This window comes from Macaca fascicularis, chromosome 14 (assembly GCF_037993035.2).
Source record: "Macaca fascicularis isolate 582-1 chromosome 14, T2T-MFA8v1.1".
In the NCBI taxonomy this organism is placed as follows: Eukaryota; Metazoa; Chordata; class Mammalia; order Primates; family Cercopithecidae; genus Macaca; species Macaca fascicularis.
In genome coordinates, this window is record NC_088388.1 from 17,010,278 (window position 1) to 17,034,792 (window position 24,515).

The 24,515-nt window shown below is 32.5% G+C and overlaps 1 protein-coding gene and 1 pseudogene across 1 annotated transcript; both read left to right on the plus strand.

The window, feature by feature from the left end:
• The first annotated feature begins 300 nt into the window (after window positions 1–300).
• Window positions 301–1,201, plus strand: LOC102118364 (N-alpha-acetyltransferase 50 pseudogene; annotated as a pseudogene).
• Window positions 1,202–16,459: 15,258 nt separating this feature from the next.
• On the plus strand, window positions 16,460–18,770 carry LOC102143810 (olfactory receptor 8K3-like). The gene has a single exon (XM_005578876.4). The coding sequence runs from the start codon at window positions 16,547–16,549 to the stop codon at window positions 17,504–17,506; it is 960 nt and encodes a 319-aa protein (XP_005578933.1). The 5' UTR covers window positions 16,460–16,546; the 3' UTR covers window positions 17,507–18,770.
• Window positions 18,771–24,515: the final 5,745 nt, after the last annotated feature.

A 24,515-nucleotide genomic window follows, 5' to 3' on the forward strand; every position in this document is an offset into this window, starting at 1 on the left:
AGATTTAGCATCACTTAGTATTTGACAATGTTTTCCCCTTATACTTTACTAAATAAGACTAATCATTTAACAAGACATATGTTCTTGACATATGGGCCGAACTGAGAAATTTCAAACTTAATTATAGATCAGAAAATCTTCATTTTAGAGCCCAGAGCCCCATTTGACTGCCTCTGACACCTGCTCAGCTCCCTGTCCAGGCGAGGACGCCATCTTGTGGGGTTGAGTGTCTTGAACTGAGGGCAGCAACCATGACTGAGTTGCTGTTGGTGGTAACAAAAGCCTCAGCAGGTGGGGAAGATGAAAAGTAGCAGGATCAAGCTGGGAGATGGGACACCAAACAGTTGAAGAGACTGAATCAGGTGATCTTTTCAGTCAGCTACAATGGTAAGTTCTACAAGAATGTGATGGAGGTGGTGAATGATCAAAACTTGCTTATTTCAGTGATGTTCCTGTAGGTGCAGTGTACTCTCGGGTGGCTCATTCACAGAATCAGAAAAGACTTTACATCATGATACTAGGATATCTGGCTCCTTACCAAAGGCTAGGAATAGGAACTACAATGTTAAATCATGTCTTAAACATGTGAAAAATATGGCACTTTTGACATCTGTCTGCATGTCCAGATCAGCCATGAGTCGGCAGTTGACTTCTATAGGAAGTTTGGCTTTGAGATTACGGAGCCCAAGAAGAACTACTATAAAACCATAAAGCCTGCATATGCTCATGTGCTGCAGAACAATCTCAAGTTGTCTTTTGGTCAGAATGCAGATGTGCAAAAGACAGACAACTGAACAAATTACCTTCTCAAAAGGAGAAAGAAAGAAAGCTGAAGGCAATAATATATAACCTGAAAATCATGTGCAGTGAGATACAGCAAAAGTTGAACTTCTGAGATACGAATCTAAAATACTTTAAGAGAAAAAATCTACCTCTAGAAGTAATATTATCATTTTAAATAAAAAAGACAGCATTTCCAACCTGAAAACAGGGAAATTAATTGGATCTCAGGAAGAAATTTGTCAGAAATAGATACTGTTTGCAGTTTAGAAGATGACTGTTACAGAAACAGATTTCAAAATTAAAAATCAAAACTTTTTGAATTTTATTAAAAGCAAATCAACATTTCAATAAAACCATACTGTTTTACTGTAAGGGACAAAGATTTAGTTTCATATTAGTTTATTTTAATACTAAAAAACTTATAAATATTCTTATACATTTAGTTATAGACAACCTGATTACAAACAAAATTTCTTTTATAAATTCCTCTTTAAAATTGTTTTCATGATTTATTCAGACCATTGTTGGCATGTTTGGAATTTTAATCTTGTCCTATGCTTGCTCCTTTTAAAACAAGCATTTTACTTTAGTACAAAAATTATCACACAAGATTTTTTTTCTACAAAATTTTTTAACCTCCTTTGCCAAAAATACATTTTCATACCCATAACTTTTGTTACATCTCTCTCATCTAGTTTTTTTATCTTGTTTTAATTTTTTTCCTAAATCTATTTGTTGAAATAATCTTTAAACAACCTCTGAATTTTACAATATTATTTTTAAAAGAACATATTTTAGGTTTGTAAATAGTTTTTTATGAAAAAAATCTTGTTTTTGATACATTTTCTATGCAGAATTATATTGATTTTGATTTATTTATTTATTTTATTTATTTATTTATTTATTTTTGCGAAGGAGTGTTGCTCTGTCGCCCAGGCTGGAGTGCAGTGATGCGATCTCGGCTCGCAGCAACCTCTGCCTACCAGGTTCAAGCGATTCTCCTGCCTCAGCCTCCTGAGTAGCTGGGATCACAGGCATGTGCCACCACGCCCAGCTAATTTTTGTATTTTTAGTAAAGACGGGGTTTTGGCATGTGGGCCAGGCTGGTCTAACTTCTGACCTCAGGAGTTGGCCTCCCAAAGTGTTGGGATTACAGGCGTGAGTCACTGTTTCTGGCCCAGAATTATATAGATATTAGGTTACTAAGAGTTAAAATTCTAATTAATATCTACCAGGCAGTGTTAAACCATCTGTCATTTATCAGTATTTTATAGAATGGAAGCCATTTTATATATTTCAAAACATGTTTTCCTATAGCATAATTTTTGTATGTACTGATAGACTCTAGTATATTTACTATTTCTATATAATTTAAGAAACCATGAACAAATGTATTTTTGTTCAACAATCAGTTGATTTTGTTAAATTTGGAAATGACCCAGTTATTTAGTGAATGTTTATTATTTATTTAACATAAGATAACTTTACAATTTTAAATTACACGAAAAGTTTATAAACATTTATCTCATTTACATAAATTTTATTTAATTTTACCAGTTTACCTTTATTATCTATGATAATTGACATATTAAAACTAGAATATTTTCAAATTATTTTCCTATCAATTATAGCCTGTGACTCTCAGGTGTTCACTTAAGAACTTAAATTTAATTACATGAGTATTTTATCAATAATTCAAAAAATACAGTGGTTTTCATTAAACTGACAATATAAAATTACCCTTAATGTATCAAAGAATTACAGAAAGATTATTCTGTTTTAGGCTGCGTTTATAGTTTTACAACCTGTGTGTCAAATCTTGACACTTTAAACCATCTAGCCCAGATAAATATAAAAGTGACCAGTAAATTCAGGCAGAAATATATGTTGACAATCCTGCAGATTTTTCTTTCTTACTTTACCAATAATTTTAAAAGCAGTGAATTTATTAAAGCTATACCTATGTCACATGAACTAAAAGTCATTTGGGTTATATATTGTATAATTTTATATGAGTGCTCACTTATTTAAGCCAATTTAAATAAAATTTCATAATGAATGTCTGGCCAACTGCACTAGGTTTTACCATGTAGATACAACATACAACAATATATTTACATATCAATAAGTTTACCTAAACACACGTATATACACACAGTGATTTTATAGTCTTTGTTTTAGTCATGAGACAGTAAACTATAGAAACTCACTGGTTTATTAAAAAACAGTTGTATTCAAATTATATTTTTTATAAAATTGGTACATCCTCACATGACTAAATTTTATTTGCCTGATAGGCAATCTAATGAAGGCTGTGGACCAAAATTTTGTATAAAGCAGCACTTTCCATAGCAATTGGACTTTTTTACACTATTTTTTCCTTTTTTCCCTTTCTTTTTAGCTTTAAGTAAATTTAGGATTAAATATTTGACACTTACATTTTTGCTAGGATTGGCTGAGTTGTACAAGAAAAACAAATTTAAGAGTAGCCTTGAATCTTTCTTTTGTTTTTTGACTAGACAAATAAGAGCGGGAAACCATTTTAGTAAGTCTGGATTTTTTTCCTTTTTTTTTTCTTTTTCCTTTTGGCCCTTGCATAGCAGACAATGTGAACTTTTATCTTATTTAACAAAGACATCTTATATTATTTCCCTGATCTTAAGAGTTTGACTTGTTTGATCTGTTAGCCAAACTTTTATAAACTTTAATTTTGTTTTTTAGACTATTAATCTTTTAACTATTCTACTATCCTAATTGTTAGTCAAACATAATTACATTTATATTTCCAAATTACCATGAAGCTGTTGTAGCTTGTAAAGCCATTGATTTGAAAATTCTTTAAAATCTATTTTTTTAAAAAAATGCCTTGGCTGGAATGTCATAAGAATTGAGTTTTGGCTTCACACCAGTACAAAAGTCAGTAGATTTAAAATAGGCAGAAAAGAAAAACAGAGAAATAGAAAACCTTGACAAATTTACATGTCAATTCTCTAGTTTCAGGGCTCTTTTTTTTTTTTTTTTTTAAGAGAGTTTGACTGATGACCATTTGAGCTTTTAATTTTTCTTAATGTAATTTTCCCATCAATTAAACAATGTATATAAGAATGGACCATATTGTATTGCTAGCTGTTATCCCAGAAAACCTAGCATGTCTTAATATTTGAAAGTAACGTTTTTATACATTAATCTCTTGAGAGAAAAGAGAAGCTTATAAATCCTGTTAGAAAATGTCAGGAGTTTTCAGGACACAGGCATGGGCAAGGACTTCATGACTAAAACACCAAAAATAATGGCAACAAAAGCCCAAATACACAAATGGGATCTAATTAAACTAAAGAGCTCCTGCACAGCGAAAGAAACTACCATCAGAGTGAAAAGGCAACCTACAGAATGGGAGAAAATTTTTGCAATCTACCCATCTGACAAAGGGATAATATCCATAATCTACAAAGAACTTAAACAAATTTACAACAAAAAATCAACCCCATCAAAAAGTGGGCAAAGGATATGAACAGGCACTTCTCAAAAGAAGAAATTTATGCAGCCAACAGACACTTGAAAAAATGCTTATCATCATTCGCCATCAGAGAAATGCAAATCAAAACCACAATGAGATACCACCTCACACCAGTTAGAATGGTGTTCATTAAAAAATCAGGAAACAACAGGTGCTGGAGAGGATGTGGAGAAATAGAAACACTTTTATACTGTTGATGGGACTGTAAACTAGTTCAACCATTATGGAAGACAGTGTGGCAATTGCCTCAAGGATCTAGAACTGGAAATACCATTTGACCCAGCCATCCCATTACTGTGGATATACCCGAAGGATTATAAATCATGCTGCTATAAAGACTCATGCACCCGCATGTTTATTGCGGCACTCTTCACAATAGCAAAGACTTGGAACCAACCGAAATATCCATTGATGATAGACTGGATTAAGAAAGTGTGGCACATATACACCATGGAATACTATGCAGCCATAAAAAAGGATAAGTTCGTGTCCTTTGCGGGGACATGGATGCAGCTGGAAACCATCATTCTCAGCAAACTATCACAAGGACAGAACACTAAACACCCCATGTTCTCACGCATAGGTTGGAATTGAACGATGAGATCACTTGGACACAGGGTAGGGAACATCACACACTGGGGCCTGTCGTGGGTTCGGGGGAGTGGGGAGGAGGGATAGCCTTAGGAGATATTCCTAATGTAAATGATGAGTTAATGGGTGCAGCACACCAACATGGCACATGTCTACCTATGTAACAAACCTGCACGTTGTACACATGTACCCTAGAACTTAAAAGTATAATAACAATAATTAAAAAAAAGAAAATGTCAGGAGTTTAGATCAGTGTTTTACTTGGTGGTGACGCTTTAGTGACTTTCAATGAACCATCTCATGTCCAGCATTGAGTGTATATTTTTACTCCCAGAAAACTCAGAAGTAAAACAAATGAGTCAAATCATTTGCATATGTAAAATAATAAAATCAAAAGAAACCAAGATAAGGGTGTTGTCAAAATTTTTAGCCCATATGTGCAGATTAAACAAAATGTTAAATTAGACATGTAGGAAAAAACCAAAATAAATTCACCTGAAAAGACATGCCTCAGAGACCGAATGTAAATTCCATAGAAACCAGAGTACTCAACCCAGAAAGACACTTGTATTTATACAAAAAAAAAAAAAAAAAAAATTACCAGAAAAGATAAAAAGTATTTTATTATCCCAAGAGGCATCCTTGATTTAAGGCTGCCTTATACAAACATATACTATCAACTTATTCGCACATATGCTATCAACTGACATGATAGAGGCATCAGTGTTTTCTAAAAAAGAACGATGTTTTCGATAAATGGCATTAATTTATATATCTATTTTGAATTAAAAAACTAAGCATCTACCTCATTCCCTATTTAAAATCAATTTCAAATAGTTTAAAGATCTAAATATAAAATACAAATCATAAAGCTTTTAGAAGAAAGCATCAGGGGCATCTTTGTGACATTGGAGTATATACAAAATTTTGAACAGAATAAACAAAGCAATAAAAATATAAAATTAAAGATTAATCAACTTGGAGAAGCCCTTTTCATCAAAATTAACAGTGTCAAAAGGGCCACCCTTGTAATAAAAGAGCACATTTTATTACACGTGCTTCATCAAATATACATGTGTATCTGACAGAGGCCTCATCTGCAAAATGTGAAAGTAGTTCTTACAAATAAATACATAATTGATATGAAAATCAATGTAAAAGTGGAGAAAAGACATGAACACTTTTCAGAAGAAAATATGTAAATGACCATTGCACATATGAAAAGGTTCTCAGTGTATTCATCATTAGGATAATGAAATTTGAAACAATGATACCCACACCATACAGAATGGCTAGGTCTCGACAAGGATAGTGAGCAATTGTAACGATTATGTCTTTCTCATTGGAGTGCACGTTGCTATAATTACTCCGTAAACTCATTTGGAAATATTTACTAATGCTGAACTTGTGTTTATTATGACATAGCAATCCCAGTCTAAGAAGTATACGCAAATGGAAATACAGATTTATGTTAATTGAAACATACAATAGAATGTTCATATCATCACTATTCATAAAACCTCTAGAATAATGAATAACTAATGTGTGGTATACATATAATGTTTAATTGTGCACAGAAATGAGAATGAACCATGTAGAACTACTGTGACAATACATTGAATGAAAGAACCCAGGAATGGAAACATAACATACATAGGATTTTACTCATATAATGTAACAAAAATATCTGTACGTTATGTTGTTAGAAGTCAGAATAGTAGCTGTACATTTTTTGCATGTGTTGGGAGAAGTTCATGGAGGAAAAGAGAATGAAGGATTCTTATGGGGTCCTGACAATGTTTTATTTTGTTGTTATTGTTGTTTCTGTTTAATCTGGATTCTGGTTACGTAGGTTGAGTTTATAACAGTTGAGTTAAAAATTAGGTTTGTAAAAATTTGTTTTGGACATTTACTTATTTGCTTATATGCATATTCTACTTCAATAATAAACCTAAAATCCCACAAAATACAGAAAAAAAAACAACTACACATTTATTACTTTCTCATGTAAATTTTTGAAATAATGCAATAGGCAGTGTTTAAGCACTTTATTGTATCCTTAGCTACAAAGCCATAAAATTCACTGTATTGGAAAAGAGATATTAAGAGTTACAAGAAAAAAAATTATGTTTTAATTCCAGATCTCTGTGTTGCGATAGAGAAAATATAACCAAGAAAAGTGGTGGAAAGGTAACTAAAATAACTCTACTTGTTTGGAAATATAAATGTATTCTATAATTAGCAGATGTCCCATTGGCTTTGTTTGAAGCTTCCAAATGCTTTAGGCATAATTAACACATTGTGTTCCATCTCCTCAGGGAGGGTCTCAAAGGAGGAAAGAAACGCATAAATTTTTCTTATTGGGTTACTTTAGGGACACATGGAAAGCACAGAAAGATCCCTTTTTAGAGGTTAGTAGACTACACCTGTTTCTGTGACTACACCTCAGAGTTCCAGTTACACTTCATGGTCTTATATTCCTTTATCTGTAATTTCTAAAAACTGATGTAGGTGATTTAGCCACAGCCTTAACAGTCTGCTTTTAAGTGAAGTTTCTGAGCTAGTGCAATGTTGCAACCATCTTCAGTATAATCTTTGGTGAAAGCTAGATAATGACTTTTCTGTAGTTAGCTGATTATTTCTTTGAATAGTAAAAACAAAAAGCAAGAACTCAAGTTCTGAAAAAGAAGTTAGTGTTGTTAGCAAGCTCCCACTTTGGTTCCTAAGATTTTTGTGATGATTTTCAACCAAGACGTCAAATATGATCTTGTGATTTGTAGTTAATTGGATGTGTTTCAGAACTTTAACCTCAAGTAACAGATTTCCATGGTGATTTCCAGTTACCTCTTAATTGAAGTAATGTCAGTATTTTATGATTCTTGCATTTTCTCTTTCAGAGGCATGATGCATAGTTCACGTGTTTCCCAAATTTACCAGTATGATTGAAGGAATCAATGTCATTTGCAAAACATCACTTTTAGTTGTAGATAAGACCAAAGCAAAATACTAAAGCATCTATTTTACTACATAGTGCCTCCATCACACTGTAATACCTGCTTTGCAAGAGAACAGATCATCCCCTCTACCTATGAGGGTTAGAAGAGTCTTTGAAACGCTGTAGAATTGTCCCTTGCATGATCAAATGCACATCTACTGGAGATAAGAGCTAAGATTAAAACCGGCACAAATACAGGTATAATCAAAGAACAGTCCTTTAAAAATTACAAAGCAGGAATATATATTTTGCTTAACATTAAGGTGTCTTTTCCACTCCTTATTTATTTATTGGCTATTTCTGAAACTATTTTTTCCACGCAAAATTCACTTTGATGTTTAAATAAATGTAGACAAATGCATTAGTCTGTCATTGCATAACACATTTACTGTTGACTATTTTAGTGTTGAAAGTTGTATTTGTGGGGTGGGGAGGGTGGCAGGTCTGGGGAATGAGCTAGCTTCTCTTCTCTCTCTACCTGGCCTAGTTTCGTAGTGAAGGTCCAAGGCTAAGATACGTCCAGTGTGATTTTTTGTATGTTTAGAGAGTCTAACAAAATAAAATTTTCTTGAAAAACAAATGTTTAAATGTCCAGAACTAGGTCATTTTCATAGTCACATAAAATCATGAAAATATAAATAAAATCAAGTAAAGTGAGTTTAGGGCTTTATATGGAACTGTAAAGATAAGTTAAAGAAATAGCTCATGTATTTTCTCATACATAGGGAAACTAGTATTTACTACCATAAGCTTAGAAAAGAACACGTTTGCAACCTCTCACTTATGCAGCCAAACATGGGTCATACGACTACTTTTCATGTCCATTAGTATATATATAAAATGCATTGTCTCCAGAAAATTAATTCAGTTTTCCTGAATAAGCCAAGTATGTTAGTCTGTAGTAGGTAGGAAATGATATAAAAAAGCCATTGTTTTATAAGTCATCATTAGTGTGAGATAATTGTAGGTTGCTTATTACTATTGTAAAGTTCCCATAGAAATAGATGTTTTTATTTGCAGGGTGAGTGCAATCCAAAGAATGCTGATGCTGCTGTAATTTCACAATGGTCAAGCAATTTTATTTTATTAAATGAAAAACATGAATTCGCTGTTCAAAAATGCGTGACTCAAGGAAGTAGTAAACAGTAGTATGTAGTCACAATAAACATTACTCAATTATTTTTTATAAATTGAAATCCAATTTACAGACAACAGCATGTATCAAAATTTAGTTATAATTAAATAATAACAGGTATGTTATCAAGATGAGTAACATAAAGGTAAATGAAAGCAAAACAGTCCTAATGTGAGATAATTTTTTATTGGAATAAAATAAATTTGACATAAATTTGCATAATATAAAATTCAACATTTAAAAGTTTATAAGCTAGTGCCACTTAATGCATTCAAAATATTGTACAACCATTACCACTATCTAGTTACAAAATATTTTCACTACTCTGAAAGGAAACTCTTGTACCCATTAAGTGATTGCTATACCTTCTCCCCTCCCTTCTGGCCCTGGAAACGATCTGGTTTTTCCCTATGTGGATGAGTTTTAATATTCTGCAAATTTTACATACATTTTAATTAAACAATACTCCTGACAGTTTTTATTTATCATAATGGTCTCAAGGCTCATCTATATTTAGAATGTATCAATACTTCATTCTTTTTATGACTGATTAATATTCCATTGAATGCATATAACACAATTCTTTATCAGTAGATGGGCAGTTGGATTATTTCTACCTTTGGCTATTGTGAATAATGCTGCTCTGAACTTACATATGTTTCATAATGATAATTCTATGTGTAACTTAATGAGTGACTGTCAAACTCTTTTCATAATAGGTGTAATCATTTTACATTCCCAGAGGCAATGTATAAAAGTACAAATCTCTCTACATTCTTGCCAGTAGTTTTAATTTTCCTTTTTATTTGTTTTTATTACAGCCATCCCCGTGGTTACCAAGGGGTATCTCCTTACAGTTTTGATTGTATTTCCCTAATGACAAATGGTATTGAACATCTTTTCATGTGCTTGGTGGCCATTTGTATGTCTTCAGTGAGAAATGTCTGTTCAATTTCTTTGCCCACTTTTATATATTTTATTATAAATTGACATATTAAATTGTATATATACATTGGATACAAAGTTAGCTTATTATTTAAGTAGCCATTGCTGAATAATTAAATCATGCTAATTAACATATCCATCACTTCAAATGCTTTTTATTTTATGTGGTGAGAATATTTGAAATGTAGTGTTTTAGCAATTTTGAAATATGCAATGCAGTATTATCAACAGTCACCATGCTATTCACTAGATCTCAGTAAAACTTCTCTCTAATTGAAACTGTACACTTTCACCAATATCTCTCCATTTTTTCCTTCCCCAGATTGGTAACTACCATTCTGCTCTCTGCTTCTGAGTTCCATTGTTTTAGATTCCATTAAATACATCATAGAGTATTTGTCTTTCTTTGTCTAGTATTTTCTTATTTGCTTAGCATAACGTCCTCAAGATTCATTCATGTTGTTGGAAATGACAGAATTTCCTTCTTTTTGAAGGCTGAATAGGATCCCGTTGTGTATACATACCACATTCTCTTTATCCTTTCATCTGTTGATGTAAACAGGTTGTTTCCATATCTTGGCTATTGTGAATTGTGCTGCAATAAACATGAGATTTCAGATCCTTTGGATATATACCCAGATTTTAAATCCATTGGATATATATCCAGAAGTGGGATTGCCGGGTCATAGGGTAATTCTATCTCTTCTATCTTTAATTTTGAGGAACCTCCATACAGTTATTTTTTGTTATAATGGCTGTACAAATTGGCATTTACACCAACAGTGTGAAAGGGTTTTCTTTTCTCCACATCTTTGCCAACACTTATTATCTTTTGTCATTTTTATGATAGTCTGACAGGTGTGGAGTGATATCGCCTTGTGTTTTTAATTTGTATTTCCATAATAATTAATGATTTAGAACATTCTTTTTCACATACCTCCAGGCCATTTGTCTTTTTTTTTTTTTTTTTTGAGAAATGTCTGTTCAGATCCTTTGCCTATATATTTATATATATTTTGCTATTGAGTTTGAATTTCTTATCTATTTTAGATATTAACCCATTATCAGATGCATGGATGCAAATATTCTCTCTTGATCTGTAGCTTGTCTCTTGACTCTGGTAATTGTTTCCTTTCACATACAGAAGTTTTTTATTTTGATGCAATCCCACTTGTATATTTTTGCTTTTATTGCCTGAGCTTCCAGGGTCTTATCCAAGCAATCACTGCACAGAGCAACATCATCGAGATTTCCCCTATGTTTTCTTCCAGGATTCTTATAGTTTCCGGTCTTACAGTTAAGTTTTAATCCATTTTGAGCTAGATTTTGCATATAGTATGAAACAGGGGTCCAATTTTATTCTTCTGCATATGAATGTTAAGTTTTCCTAACACACGTTGTTGAAGAGACTGTTCTTTTTCCATTGCGTGTTCAACTCTAGAATCTCTGCTCCATTAGTTGATTTGGTCCATTTTTTGTTAGTACCATGCTGCTTTCATTACCAAAGCTTTGTAAAACAGTTCAGAATTTAGCAGTGTGATGCTCTCAGCTTTATTCTTTTGCTCGACGTTGCCTGAGCTATCCAGGATTTTTAATATGTAGTTCCATAGGCATTTTGGGATTTTTTGGTTATTTCTATAAAAAGTGACACCATAATTTTGATAGAAATCATATTAATTCTGTAGATAACTTTGGGTAGTATTAACACTTTAACAATATTGATTCTTCCAGTTCATGAATACAGAATATTTTTCCTTTGTCCATTTTTAAATTGGCTTATCTTTTGTTGTTGAATCTTGAGTCCATTATATATTCTATATACTATACTCTTACTAGATATATGACTATAATTTTTTAAAGTTATGGGGTTGTATTTTTATTCTTTGATAATGTCCTTTGATATACACAAGTTTGTGTTTAAAATTTTGATAAAGTCCAATTTATCAATGCTTTCTACTTTTGTTGCTTGTGTTTTTGTTGTCATATCTCAGAAAACTGTCAGGAACTCAGCTGAGTTTGGAGAAGGAAAATTGTACTGCGAGGTGGTGCAGCTAATTAAGGCAATAAGCCATAAATAAAAGAGTTAATCAGTTACTGCAATGGCATAAGCAAGAGTTTAAGACCCGAGAAAGCAACAACTCCTCCTGTTTCTTTTCTTTCATGGAATTGGCACATTGGTCTAGCATCCAGTGGATCAGTAAAGACACGGAGATTATCTCACTTCTGAGGGAGTCCCGCAAAAATAGGCACTGGCAGTTTTATGGACATTGAGGTGTGCGTATACAGGGAGAGGAAATAAAAAGAGTGACGGTGATGTCTAGAAAATACTGAATAGTGGAGCAAATTACCCTCAAGGTTTCCCCTTTCTCTTCTCGTAGAGGGTCTTGGCATAGGCACCTGGAGAAAACCTCTGCTCTAAGACAAAGAGTTGTAGGGATAAAGGTGCCAAGTTAGAAATTGAAATAAAGTCATGGGTGGCTTAATGATAGAAATATATTCTGAGAAATGTGTCGTTATATGATTTTGTTGTTTTGCAAAAAATCATACACTGTACTCACACAAACCCAGGTTGTATAACCTAAAATACACCCAGGCTATGTGGTACAGCCTCTTGCTTATAGCCTACAAATCTGTACACCGTGTAACTGTACTGAATTCTGTAGTCAACTATAACACAATGGTAATTATTTCTGTATCTCAACATACCTAAACATAGAAAAGGCACAGTAAGCATATGGTATAAAAGATTAAAAATGGTATAACTGTACAGGACACTTACTAAAAAATGGAGCTTGCAGGAGTGGAAGCAGCTCTGGGTGAGTCAGTGAGTGAAAGGTGAGTGAATGTGAAGGCCCTAATACATTACTATATAATAGTGCAAACTTTATAAACACTATATACTCAGACCACACTAAATTTATACAAATTATTTTTACTACTTCAATAATTAAGTACCTTAGCTTACTGTACACTTTTAACTTTATAATCTTTTAAATGTTTTAAACTTCTTGACTCTTTTGTCATAACACTTAGCTTTAAACACACATTTTATAGCTATACAAAAATATTTTTTAATATCCTGAGTCTATATGCTTTTTTCCATTTTTAATTTTTTTTTTTTACTTTTTATGCAAAAATGAAGACACACACATTAGCCTAGACTCACACAAGGTGAGGATCATCAATATCACTGTCTTCAACCCTGTCTTTTCCCACTAGGACATCTAGAGGGGCAATAACATATATGGAGCTGTCATCTTCTGTGACAACAATGTTTTCTTTTGAAATCCCTTCTGGAATCTTACTGTTAACTGTAGTCACCCTACTGTGCATTGAATGCCCTGGAAACATACAACCTCACAAGGCTGTGCTATTTGATTGTGTTCTCATATCGACTTTTGAATTTTTGTTATTTTTCTAGTGATTATCCTTGGGATTAAAATTTAACTCCTAAATTTATAATAACCTAATTTGAATTAATGCCTACTACATCAATAGTACCTAAAAATTTTTAGACAGCTCTACTATCAAATTATCTACTTTACAGATTGCATCCTTATAAATTGTGCACAAATTAATAAAAAATTGTAAGTATTTTATGAATTTGTATTTAAGTCATATAAAAGAGCAAAATAATGAGGAGTTAGGAACCCCCAAAACAATAACTTTAGCTTTTATACCACCTGTTTATTTACCTATTTAGTTACTTTTACTGTTTGGTTTTTGTTTTTAATTTCTTTCTATGGCTTCTAGTTGGTGTCTGGTTTGTCCTTTTATTTCATCCTAAAGCACTTTTTATATTGTTGATTGCAGGGCATGTTTGCTAGCGACAAACTCCTTCAACTTTTGTGTGTGAGTTTATTTCACCTTCAATTTTGAAGAATAGTTTTGCCAGATACACAATTCTTAGTGGATTTATTTTTCTCATGACTTTAATATACATTCCACTACCTTCAGGCTTTCATAGTTTCTTATGAACAGTTACCTATTAATATTATTAAGAATACCTTTTATGTGCTAAACCACCTATTTCTTGCTACCATTAAGATTCAAAGTGCTTTCAACACTTTGATTGTAATATGTTGCACTGTCAGTCCCTTTGAATCTATCCTCTGTTGGGTTTATTAAGTTTCTTTGGATGTGTATATTCACATCTTTCATCAAATTTGCGAATTTTTTGTCATTATTTCCCCAAGTGTTCTTTCTTTCTCTTTCTGTCTCTTCTTTCCTTCAGAACTCTCATTATTCTTATGCTGATAAGTCAAAGTCCTTGTCTAGTAACTCCAGTTTCTGGGCTTCCTCACAATAGTTTCTATCAATTTATTTTTTATCCTTTTCTGAATAAAACATATTTTCTTGTGTCTTGGCATGACTTTTTTTTTTTTTTCATTTAAAGTTTAGCTTTTTGAGTATTTTAATGAGGTTTCTTCAGAAATCATGTATTATTTCCTCTACAGGGTTTGCCTTATTGTTGTGGACCGTAGTTTTGATTTTTTTTTCTAAATTGTTTTTAGATATTATTCTTTCCTAAATTTACTTTTCTAATTTTTTTCTTAAAGAAAATTCTTTGTTATGTATGTTTATTAAAGTCTATTGTGTCATTTTGTCTGCCAGTGATTTTCCAGAGTGAAAATTTTTAAAAAAAGAAAGAAAATAATCTTCTCATATTTTTTAACACTGACTCTGTTTTGGGATAGTCCTTAAACTATTAGCCAGGCAGTTTAAAAACTTCCTTTAGCCTTCACTTCCTGCTTGTGTGGAGCCTAAAGCTCAGCCAGAGTTGAAATCTTAGGGTCTTACCACATCTTTTCCGAGCAATTTTGTAGACCTAGACGTGTATAGCTCTCAAAATTCTCTGAAGCCTTTCAAAGCTTTTATTCATCCATTTATCTCCTTGCTTAGCCTCTTCTTTTTTGGGCTTATTGGTCTATATGCTGTTTGACTTGTCTGTTATTTCCTTTCCCCATGCAACTGCAGTTAGGATATTTGCTTTTAAACAGTTTCAACAAAGTCCTATCAGGAGACTACTCCAGCTCCAATTTCTGAGTGGATCCTTCATGGAACCACTGGATGGGTCAAAACACAACTACAATTCCTGCAGAACAAGGCTTATTTTGTTCCCTTGGTCACCAGGCAGCCACACCATGATGTGGGTCACCATCTTCATGGCTGCCACAGTGCTGGGCAATGGGCCTAGTAGGCAGATAAATTGAAACATGACAACAATCTCAACTAAAATCTAGATTCTAGTATTCTTAAAAATGTAGATTCCGATAGTTTTGTTATCTTAATTTTGTTGCTTTAATAGAGATACACAGTTTTAGAGTTTCCTACTGTACCAAAAAGTGATGTCTATCTATGACAGGTATTATATAAATAATAGTATCTATGTCATACAACATTGTCAACTCAAATTATCACAGGGAGCAATAGAGCAATATATATATATATTTGAGGAAATAAAGAATAAAAATAAAAATAGGTGTACTTTTTACATAATAATTACAGTAAATAGATTCTACAAATTTTCTAAGTGGTCTTCATTTAACTTAATCCAAAGAGTGAATATCTGTTGTCTGGGCCATGCAGGTAAAACAAATCAAATATCTGGTCTCTTCCTCTCTTTCTCTCTCTTATTCTTTCAGTTTTTCTCTTTTTCTCTCTCTTACCCTTTCTTTCCTTCTCTCTCTCTCTTTCTGGGTCTATGCATCTACATAGGATTTCTTCAGGAGGTTTTCATAATGTTAATCATATTAATAATGTTAATGTCTCTCTTAATGACATTAATTTTTCTATAATATAAAGACTTTATTTCTTTGAATCTTGACCTTATTTCCACTGTCATTGCCATGTTTCTCTATTGCTTCTGTTACCCATAAGCAGGAAGTAATATCTAAAGTATTGTTTATATTCAGGATAAAAACCTTTGTTACAAATACTTAAGATTCCCTGCAACCCATAGTTTGTCTTACCAAGTTGGTTCATTATTACTGATGCTAAGTTAAATCTTGGGTTATGATTCTGATGGTTAGAATGTTTTAAAATTATGGCGTTCATTTTGCAGCTAACAAGTATGTGAGACAAATTGTTGGCACAGTAACAGTATGAATACTGTTCTGAACAAATTTCCCCCCATTGAAAGTAAACTTATTTGGTGGTGTTTACACTAGTTTTTTCAGTTAGTTTTTGATCTTAGCTTATATCTCATTATTTTAATGCACTGGGTTAAAATATTCCTCAGGGACAATTAAATAATTGTGTACTGTGTGGTAATATTATCTATTTACAGAAAAGAAAGTTTCATTTGCTTGACCTTCAAGATTTATGGAAAAATACCAAAATTGGAGATATGAAATTATGTTTACATATGTAAAAGAATTATGTACATATAATTTATTCCATATTTATGTTATGTATATGTATATTTATACACATATATGCATATATACACACATATATACTTCTGTATATATATACACACACATGTGTATATATACATATACATATTTTTGTCATGTTTCTTAGAAGTTAATAATTACTTTTATATTTATTCCCAGTATAGGTTCCCTGAGTAACTTGAATGGACAAACACAATCTGACAGTAGTGAACGAATTCATTCTAATGGGAATCACGGACATCCCTGAACTGCAAGCTCCATTATTTGGGTTCCTCCTCATTGTATACATGTTGTCAGTGGTGGGTAACTTAGGCTTGATCATCCTCACAAAGATAGATTCTAGGCTTCAAACACCCATGTACTTTTTCCTAAGGCATCTGGCTTTCACTGATCTTGGTTATTCAACAGCAGTGGGACCCAAAATGCTAGCAAACCTTGTTGTAGATCAACATATAATCTCCTATAATTGGTGTGCTACCCAACTCACTGTCTTCGGTATATTTATCACTAGTGAAATTTTCATTCTGTCAGCAATGGCCTATGACCGCTATGTGGCCATCTGTAACCCGCTGCTCTATACGATCATCATGTCACAAAGAGCATGTCAAGTTCTAGTGGCAATACCTTATCTCTACAGTGTCTTTTTGACTTTGCTGGCTGTCATAAAAATGTTTACCTCATCATTTTGTGGCTATAACATCATCAAGTATTTCTACTGTGATACTCGGCCATTGATATATTTGCTCTGCTCATACACAGAAGACATTAAATTGATCATTTTAATCTTTTCAGCTTTTAATTTGATTTCATCTCTTCTGATAGTCCTTGTGTCTTACACTCTGATCCTTGTCACTGTCCTCAAGATGAATTCTGCAGAAGGCAGGTACAAGGCCTTCTCCACCTGTGGATCTCACCTGACAGTGATAACTGTATTTTACGGCACCCTCTTCTTTATGTATGTTCACCCCAAATCCAGTCGTTCACTTGATGTTGATAAAATGGCCTCTTTATTTTATACTTTGATAATACCTATGTTGAATCCAGTGATCTACAGTTTGAGGAACAAAGAGGTAAAAAATGCTCTATGTAGAACCTGGAAAATATGTGCAAATTATCTATTTAAAATTCATTGTAGGTTATGATAACAGTAAATGATGCGATAACAAATATATACACGAACCAATATTGCTTTACATTTGTACTGTTACCTCCATGTGACGAGCAAAAATCAGAGTGTGATAAGCACAGAAATAGATAATTTCATTAATTACCTTTAAATAAAAATCTATCACTAACAGATGACTAATTCGTACTCATACTTTAACTATTAATCAATACTCAGTTTTAAGTTCAACTTAGGTGCCTTTCCTATGTGTTCTCACATAGAAACTTTCTTCATATCTATTCCATTAACTTTTTAAAATTAAAGCTAGGGGCTGCATATTTTATCAGTATTTTATCTGAAATGCCTTGTACACTGAAAGGCACGTGTATAAATAGATTCATGTGATCAGTAAACAGATATTGTCAAGTTAACCAACATTTCTCTCTGCATGAAGCTTATAGAAAACGGGTGGAATGACAAGTGAGTTATTTTGTATGGTTGACAGTATTGAGTAAAATGAATATATTAGGTTGGTGCAAAAGTAATTGTGGTTTTTACCATTACTTTAAATGAAGCAAGTAGCCAGGACAATTAATTTTTTAATTGAGATTTTCAAGGGATTCCTCTGAGAAGACACTATTTAAGCAAACACTTGAAGAATTGAGTAAGCAGACTGTGTGAATATTTATGGGAAGGCTATTCAAGGGTGAGAGAACTATTACTATAACAGTTTTTAAATAATAATATGACTTTTGTTTTGAAAAGCAACAGTGAAGGGTGGTTGGACCATAAAATAAAATTAAGAAATAAAATATATATTGAAGATTCATAACATAGAACTCAGCCAAGTAAAACTATACAGGCCTTTATAAATCTTGCATTTTATCTTGATAAATAAGCCACTGTAGGATTTTTAGCTAAAAGTGTTCTGATCTATCTTTGGGTAATGGATAGCTATGACTGTTGCACAAGTTAGAGATTGCAGAATACTAAGAATGGAAAATGGAGGGTTAATTATGTGGAGGATTAATTATGATACACTCAGAAGTGAACAGAGGCATTAGCCGGGGTGGGAATGTTCAGGGGATAAGAAGTGTTCCAAACCTTGAATGGAAAAAAAAAATCTTCATATCAATGTGAATGTAAGAGGCTTAAAGATTCATGATTAAGAAAAAGAATGGAAAACATATTTACAGAGCTCACCTAAATATTTCCTGAATATTATCTTCCGCTACCAAACAATACGGAGTAATTGAGAAGAGATTTTAACTTCCCATTTAGACAAGAGAAAGAAAATAAAAGACAATATATGAAACGGTAGCTTTCACAACACAGGTGCCAGGCAACTAAGGAGAGTTCCCACTGAGAAACAGAAAACAAAGCAGTTGATTCCTGTGATATCTTCTCTTTTCTCTCTTATGAGAGTGAACAGACTGGACTGCAGGAAGGGCAAACCCAAGTGAAGCCCAGAATTCCTGAGTTTAAGAGATGGTTGAGAGTCTGCTGAGATAAAGGTAGCCAGGGGAGATTGCAGGATGGAGTACCAAAGATTATATATCTGCACAATGGACATTGTATCTCTGCAGAGAATCATCCTTAATTATTCAAGAGATGACTGATCAGAACATACAAAAGGAAACCACACGTAACTGAAGAAACAATCATCCTAAAAATAAAGAGAGCAGTGTCCAGCACTCAAATAGAGGCAGGGATTATACCAATTTGTTACACACAGACTAGAAAAACTCATAATTCCTGAGGTTATGTGTACAGTATTCAAGATCCTACTCCAGTATAAGAAAATAATCAGTCTTAGACCAAGTACTGATCTGGACTCACCTGATTAATAATAAAAGTGATATCTAAAAGGATTAAATTGTTTTCAACTAATTGTATCCCACAACAAAGCTTAATAGTATTCACAAAATACAAAATTATCCAGCTAACACCAAGGCACAATTGGTAATATGTGGGGTACGTTTAATAATTGTTAGGCATACAAAGAATCAGGAAATCATGATCCATAATGAATAGAATAACCAATCAATTGAAACTAACCAGGAACTGACATGGATGTTAGAATTATCAAACAAGAGCATTAAAAGTTTTGTGAGTACATGCTGTATTTTCAAAAATGTAAGCAGGAGCACAGAGGACACTAAAAAAATTGAATTCCCACAGAGAGATGTACAGTGTAAAAGATGAAAAGTACATGGGATTGTATTCATAGATTAAACATTGTAGGAAAAAAAAAGTGAACTTGTAGACATACCAATAGAAAATATCCCAAATGAAACACAGAGAATCAAAATATTTTTTTAAAAAACAGAGAACAATAAGCTGAACAACTTCAAGAAGCCAAATATATACATGTAATTAAACTCCGCAAAGAAGAGGGACATTAAAATTATTTAAATAAATTGTAGGTGAAAGTTTTCCAATAGTTAAAAATTAAAAACCCTAAGATTCAAGAAGATTAAACAATCCCAGGTACAAACAATATGTAGAAAACTAACTGAAGGCACATTGTAATCCAGTGTGCTATATATATTTGCATATTCCATATATATATATATATCTATATATCTCACATTGGATTATAATGTGGAATACTATGTGGCTGATACAGTATATATGGAATACTATATGAAATATTCAATATATATGTGGAATACTACTGAGCTGTAAAAAGAAGAAAATCATGTCCTTTGCAGTAATGTGGATGCAGCTAAAGGCCATTATTCTAAGCATATTAACACAGGAACAGGAAATCAAATAACACATGTTGTCACTTATAAGTGGGAACTAAAGATTGTGTACAAATAGAAAGATGGGTGGGAATGATAGACACTGCCCAGTATACTGGGGTATACTAGAGGGGAAGAGAGAGCAAGGTGCAAGGGTTGAAAAGCTACATATTGGGTACTGTGTTCACTACCTGGGTGATGGGATCACTCGTATAACGAACTTCAGTGATACTCAAATTACCCATGTAACAAACCAGCATATGTAGCCCTAAACCGCAAACAAAAGTGGAGAGAAAACACAACAAAATAAAAACAAAACACAGTTTCACATAGCAAGTGATAAAAACCTTAAGCAGTCAAAACACAAACACTTTGTATACTGAGGAATAGGAAAAATAATAACATTTTATTTCATGTAACATCATTGTTCATTTAGCTTCTCCTCAAAAACATTGTAAGTCAAGATACAGCAGAGCAACAGCATCAAAACACTGAAACAGAATAACTATCACCTAGGATTCTTTACCCAGGGAATATATATTTTGAAAAAGAATGTGAAATAAAGTTATTTCAGACCTATCAACATTGAAAGAACCCTTCATGATTAAACCTGCACTGGAAGAAATGATAAATGAAGCCCATCAATCAGAAGGGAAAAATACCAGATGGAAACATGATTCTAGACAAAAGAATGAACAACACCAGAAATAACTATAGTGATTTCAATAATTTAAATCTATGTGAAAGATAATTATTTGTTTAAGAGTAATAAAAATATATAACAAAATTGTTATAAAGGACATGGCAGGAGTGATTAAATACTGTAAAGTTCTTACTTTATATGCGAAGGGGTATAATTACATTTGAAAGTAAACTGTTACAAGTAAAATATCTATACCTTAAAACAAACACTGAAGTAAAAACCAGCACCACCTCCACAACAAAAAGAGTTGTAACTTTTCAAATGCAGGGATAAATATAACATATTACATTGATACAGCATAGATTAAATTCTTAATAGAATGTTTGCGCATATCAATTGATATAGCAAAGCTCTATGTATGTCAATATATGAATATTACATTAAATTTACTCTACATAACGGTATCACAGTTTTTCTTTAGTACATTTCTATTATGTTCGACAATTTTGGTGAAATTTTAATATTCTTAAAGAGTCAAAGATAACGTGCAGCTAATAAAGGTTAAGATCTAGGCCCCCCTCTGCTCCCTGGGTGGGACTTTAGTAACGAACTCACAATGAAATACATCTTTGCCAAAGTTGCAAAAGCAACTGATAACTCTTTGATAGCACGACAGGGTGACTAAAGTCAATAATTACTTGTACATTTTAAAACTTTTATCATTCTTTTAGGAAAACAAATAAAAATAAAACACAGAAATTATTATTATAAAGTATTATAAAAGCAAGATATTTTAACTAAAATTTACAATATTGTTCTTTGTACGCTGTGCTCGAATGCACAGGAAAGAGAATTGCTGATCATACTGCTTTCAGCATTTATTTTGATCCCTACCTGCTGGTACTGCTAGTGTCAAACATTCTGATTTTGTCAGCCATATGTTGAATGCATTCTGCAGGAAAAAAGCTTTCTCCATGTGTGGTTCTCATCTTACAATGGTAGTTACGTTCTATGGATCTCTACATTTTGATATGGATAAATGGCCTCCTTGTTCTACAGTTTAATGATCCTCAGATTTAACCTCTTGATTTATAGCTTTAGCTTAGAACATTGTTCCAATAAATTATGAGAAAATATTTATCACTTGATAGTGTTTCTAATAGATATAATTACATTCTTTATGACTCTACAAAAAAGACCCATTTTAATACTTCATAAATTTGTTGTTCTCATTATAATCAGCCAATTAACCCTCATATAATAGAATTCAATGAAAATACCACTTCCTTCCAAAATGTCTTTCTTCTGATTTACTATTTTCTTTAGTGATCTCTTACCCTATATTCTACCAGCAGAACACACATTAAGCTATATTTTAGTAAACTATATATTTGTTTTGTAGAGGTTTTTTCTTTTTTTTAAAATAGGATGTACATTCTCAATCTTGTTTTCATTTTATTTAAACAAAGTGAGTCAGACTCGTGCAGATGGCATATATTTGGATCACATGATTTTTTTGGTTTGTTTAATTTATTCTGTCAATTTCTTTCTTTTAATTGGAGAATGTAATCCATGTCCATTTAAAGTTATCACAAATAATGGAGAACAACCTTTTGGCATATTGCTATTTGTTTCCTATAGGTCCTATCCTTATTGTTGGTCATCCTTTCCTCCATAAGTTTTCTTGAGACTTTGGCTGAACTCTAGACGTGTGCATGGCATAAAGCTGTTAAAAGAATGACCAGGAAATTGTAAGCTGAAACATTTCATAGAAACTACACAGGGCAGGAAGACATTAGAATTCTAAAAAGTCATAGTGGAAAGTCCTTTTACAACACATAAGACATCCAGTAGAAATCTCAGAAATAAAGCTATTTTAAACCCCTTTGCTAGCTTGAAAACAAGTCTCAAATAGAGGCAACTGATAACTGTTTGATAGCACGACAGGGTGACTAAAGTCAATAATTACTTGTACATTTTAAAACTTTCTTTTAGGAAAACAAATAAAAATAAAACACAGCAATCATTATAAAATTTACAATAGTCAACATCCAATCACAGATTCTAGTCCTATGAGAAAGCAGCAATGTGCAACCTTCAAAGTATTATTATAGATGTTGGATATACTGAATGATTTAGCACAAATACCAACATTGTGAGAAATAAATGAAACTGAAAATGTCAGATGGGACTTCAAGAGATGAAAATACAATATAAGATATGATCAAATATTTACTAGGTAAAATACATATTATACACTGAAAAAGAAAAGATGTGACTTGTCAACAATAGAGACACTCAGAATGAAGCCAGACAGAAACATAATACTAAAAACAACACCCATGGAAACAGTCTCAGTCATCCATAGAACAATAGAACAATAACAAGATACCTACCACATGTTTTAATTATAAAGTCTAAGTGGAAAGAAAAAACTATTATAGGACAAGAAATATGGAAAAAGTTGTTAGCCAGAATTTCTTTCTATTTTTTTAATAATGATGAAGATATAACAGGATAAAATAACTCTAAGCAAAATAAACAGAAAGAAAATGATGGTAAAGTGCTTCACCATCAATTATAAAAAATTATTTAAAAATATGATAAAAATTATAACAAAATGTTTCAAAATTGCTAGTGATTAAAGATATATTATAAACAGATGAAGAAATGATTTACCACTGATATATTGGCAGAAAAAATAAAAGTCATGACACTTTCTTACGTCAACCAATAACTATATGTCTGGTAGTATTATACTATAATCACCAGAAGTATCCTATGTCAATGGATGTTGTATTATCAAATTTTGCATGTTTTTTTCCAGAATTTTTTTTTTCATTTGCTAACAAATTGCATGTGTGGGTGTCTGTGTGGTGTACTTAATATGAGCATAATATTGTGTAACTGAAATGCTGACAAAATCATAATTTCCTGTGTCTAGTCATATTGCATAATTCAATTATTCAGTTAGACTGAAACATAAAATATTATGACTTTTTCTAATGGAAAATTCTGAGAATTAACAAATATCCAAGACACTCTCTCTCAGGTAATTATGTACAATTTTTTATCCTTGAATCAGATTGAAACTTCAACCAAATGAGTCTCAAGGGGGTTAGAAAAGAACCTTAAATCTATTCTGTAGCCACCTGTGAGGGCTAAAGAAGTAGAAAGCAAAGCAGATTCTCTGTTGAAGTAAGTAGAAGCATTGATCATTGACAATTTTTAGGGGCAAAGCTTAAATTAAGTTATCACCAAAGATGTTGAAGGCCCCTATACGCTGCAAAACTATTTCCTCCTTGCAATATAGTGCTATTAACTTAATGCTTCACACTTTTCATCTATTTTTAACACGGATCTTTGTCTGTCATTATCTACCTAGTGCCCCTCTTGTCCTATTCTCATTTCCTATCTATGTATGTTACAGCGTTTATGAGAACATATTCTAAAGCAGGATAACTTTATCTGAATGAAGAACAAATGTGGCATAGGTCACACTTTTTTTTCCAGATATGCACTTTCAAGAAATTAATTCTTGCCTGGAATCCTGGAAAGCCCTTCCTGTGATTGATTAAATAGCTGCTTCCTTCTCAACCTTTAGGTTTCAACTCAAATGCCACCTTCTCAGAAGAGCCTTCCTTGTGAAAATATTA

Bases quoted from the DNA above. Each gene is read 5' to 3' on its own strand.
- LOC102143810 (XM_005578876.4), top strand. From the start codon at position 16,547: ATGGACAAACACAATCTGACAGTAGTGAACGAATTCATTCTAATGGGA.